Source organism: Myotis davidii, unplaced genomic scaffold (assembly GCF_000327345.1).
Source record: "Myotis davidii unplaced genomic scaffold, ASM32734v1 scaffold251, whole genome shotgun sequence".
Taxonomy (NCBI): domain Eukaryota; kingdom Metazoa; phylum Chordata; class Mammalia; order Chiroptera; family Vespertilionidae; genus Myotis; species Myotis davidii.
Window position 1 is genome coordinate 471,018 of NW_006282378.1, and position 2,584 is coordinate 473,601.

Here is a 2,584-nt window from a genome sequence, read left to right on the forward strand (position 1 = left end):
ATGGCCCCCACGGTCCTGCAAGCTGCCCTCTTGTACCCGCTTCCCCCGGCTCATGCATCTGAGAGGCATTTGTAGAGGGAGCCAGGCTCAGCGCGTGGGTCGCTCCACGCTCCCGAGAGCCTCAGGTAGTGGCAAATATTTTTATTTTTGTGTTTTTTATAAATCGGTTATTCCAAAGACCCGAGCACATGGCTCTACCTGGGAAAGATCAGTTCTACAGTCACTTCTTGTAAAGCGCTGCTGCCCTGCAGATGTTACCCGCCCTCTCCCAGCAGCCGAGTCCTGTCCATCAGTTCTGCATCGACCCCGTGACGGAGTGGCCCCCGAAAGGCTCTTCCCTGTGGAACAGCCCCCATGTGTCCACTACGTGTGGTCATGGCAAGTGTTTCCCTTCCCTGTAAGGCAAGGGAGGATTCAAACTCCCCACCAAGGCTGCCAAGTTCCTGCCGGCGTAGGGTCCAGAAGGAGCAAGAAATTACAAGACCCGTGAGCCGGTGTGCAGAGCACGCCGTGGCCCAGAAAGCACAGAGGGCTCTGCCCGCTCTAGGCCAGCCTCGTTCTGCCTCAGGCTGTGAGGATGTCCTGGCTAAAGTCACCCCTTTGACTCCACTTCGGGCCTCCCCACCCGTGGGCACAATTGTTACTTCTTGCTGCAGAGATCCACGAACTCCCAGATGAGATGAATTTTAGGCACATCCACCGCGTTATTCCTCACTCTAGCAGCCCACTTCACAGCTCGGAAATGCAAACGAAGCCCCTCTTCACGTGGCTCCCACAGTATGCTATGGCAGCGCACAGAACCATTGGGGCATATCAGGATGACCTGGTTGGCCTATGTAGATGGGTTATAATAATGCTGTCTCTGCCAAGAACTCCATCACCCCCAGATATCTTGTAGTAACTAGAGAATTCACTCAACATAATTTTCTACACCCATTCCTTGGCTCTCACTCCTCTATGGCCAATCCTTGAACTTAGCTTGGCCCAGGCTGCCTCCAAACCAACTGCCAAGAGTCAAGGGTCTAAGAGAAAGCCAGCTCTAACAGATAGCAGCTAGCTCCCCTTAAACACCTTCAATGTGCCCCCTGCCCCCCACTGCAACCTGCCCTCTTCCAAGTGTGCGATCCAGATCAGGTAGGAACAGAGAAGGTGTCAATGTCACGTGCACATAAATGAGTTGGAGCAGCACCGGCCTAGGACACTGGTTCTCAAACCTCTTGGCATGTTGGACTCTCTGGGCAAGTTTTTTAAAAATGCAGATGCCTGAGTCTCACCCCGCGAGCTTCTAATGTCATGGGCCGGGGGTGTGGCCTGGGCATCAGATCTTTAAAGTTCTCTTGAGGATTCTAATGCTCCATGAAAGACAGGAGTCTAACCATAGAGGACATTTACCCTTAGTCTCTTAAGATGAAAACATTCTAAGCTGAAGGAAACAGAAATCCATGAGAGCGGTATTATTAAGAACCAAGTCTGTGCAAGGCCTTCCACTGCTGCCCCGATCGGGGACAGGCGCGGCTTCTGGGGCCCTCAAGCTTTACCTTGATCCCTGCGCTGCGACACTTGCTCACTGCATCGGGCACTGCCGCGCGGGGAGGGTCGATCATGGCTATCAGCCCCACGAAGCAAAGGTTGGACATGGGGAAGTTGATTTCATCTGTGTTAAACTTGAATCCCTTGGAGAAAGTGTTAGGCAGGTTCAAGTAGCAGAACCCTGGGGGGAGACACAAGGGACCAGTCATCATTAGCGATGTATGTCCACATCCTGCTCATCCCAGCATCCTAGATTTTGCACCCCATGAATCAGAAGCACTTCGGGGCTCTCCCCCAGCCCCCTCACCTAGCACGCGTTCCCCCAGACCTCCCAGTTCCATGTAGGCACTTTGGAAGGCTTCTTTCATGTCACTGTCCAGTGGGTACTCCTGCCCATTCAGAACGTAACTAGAGCAAAACTCCAAGATCTTCTCAGGAGCCCCCTTCATCAGCAGCACATGGGCCTGGGAACTGTCTTCCCGAAGGTGGATGGACATCTAGGGAGAGGAGAGGAGGCACTGGTGGGACAGGAGAGCAGGGTGGGGGCAAAAGAGCAAGGGAAAGGTTTTTGAGGGTAAAACAGACAGGCAACCGGTTTTATACCCTCCGTTTCCTTTGTGCCAGAACAATGCAGCCCTTCTTCCACCCAGGGCCAGCCCACCCCTCCCCTGTCCCGGAGCCTCCCGCTGGTTTTGTTTGCACATGGATCTCTGTCTTCTCAGCCACTGGAGGCAGAGGGCAGAAGCCGGTGCCTCACTTTCCCTGCTTCCTCTCGGCCTGGAGGGCTGGAGAGAAGTGGAGGGCTGGCCAGAGTGGGCTGGAGAGAAGTGGAGGGCTGGCCAGAGCCAGCTGGAGAGAAAGCCCAGGGCCCAAAGACCTGTGTCCCGAGCTGGCTGAATGCCTCATGGCCTCAGGTCAACCCATTTGACTTCTCAAAACCTCAGTGTTTTTTGATGAAATGCAAAAGGATCGGCAGTGCCTACTTCACTGAGTTTGTATGATAGTTGATATTTACAAAAAGAAAAAAAAACCCGCCGAAACCAGTTTGGCTCAG

At 53.6% G+C, this 2,584-nt stretch overlaps 1 protein-coding gene across 1 annotated transcript in view; it reads right to left on the bottom strand.

Moving 5' to 3' along the window:
* The window catches only part of ATP1A4 (ATPase, Na+/K+ transporting, alpha 4 polypeptide), a 36,575-nt gene that overhangs the window by 13,691 nt on the left and 20,300 nt on the right, over window positions 1–2,584 (bottom strand). Inside the window, exons 11-12 of the mRNA XM_006752838.2 lie at window positions 1,838–2,027; window positions 1,539–1,711 (exon numbers count right to left, since the gene is read on the bottom strand). Coding sequence (XP_006752901.1) covers window positions 1,539–1,711; window positions 1,838–2,027 — 363 coding nt within the window. The remainder of the gene's footprint in view (window positions 1–1,538; window positions 1,712–1,837; window positions 2,028–2,584) is intronic.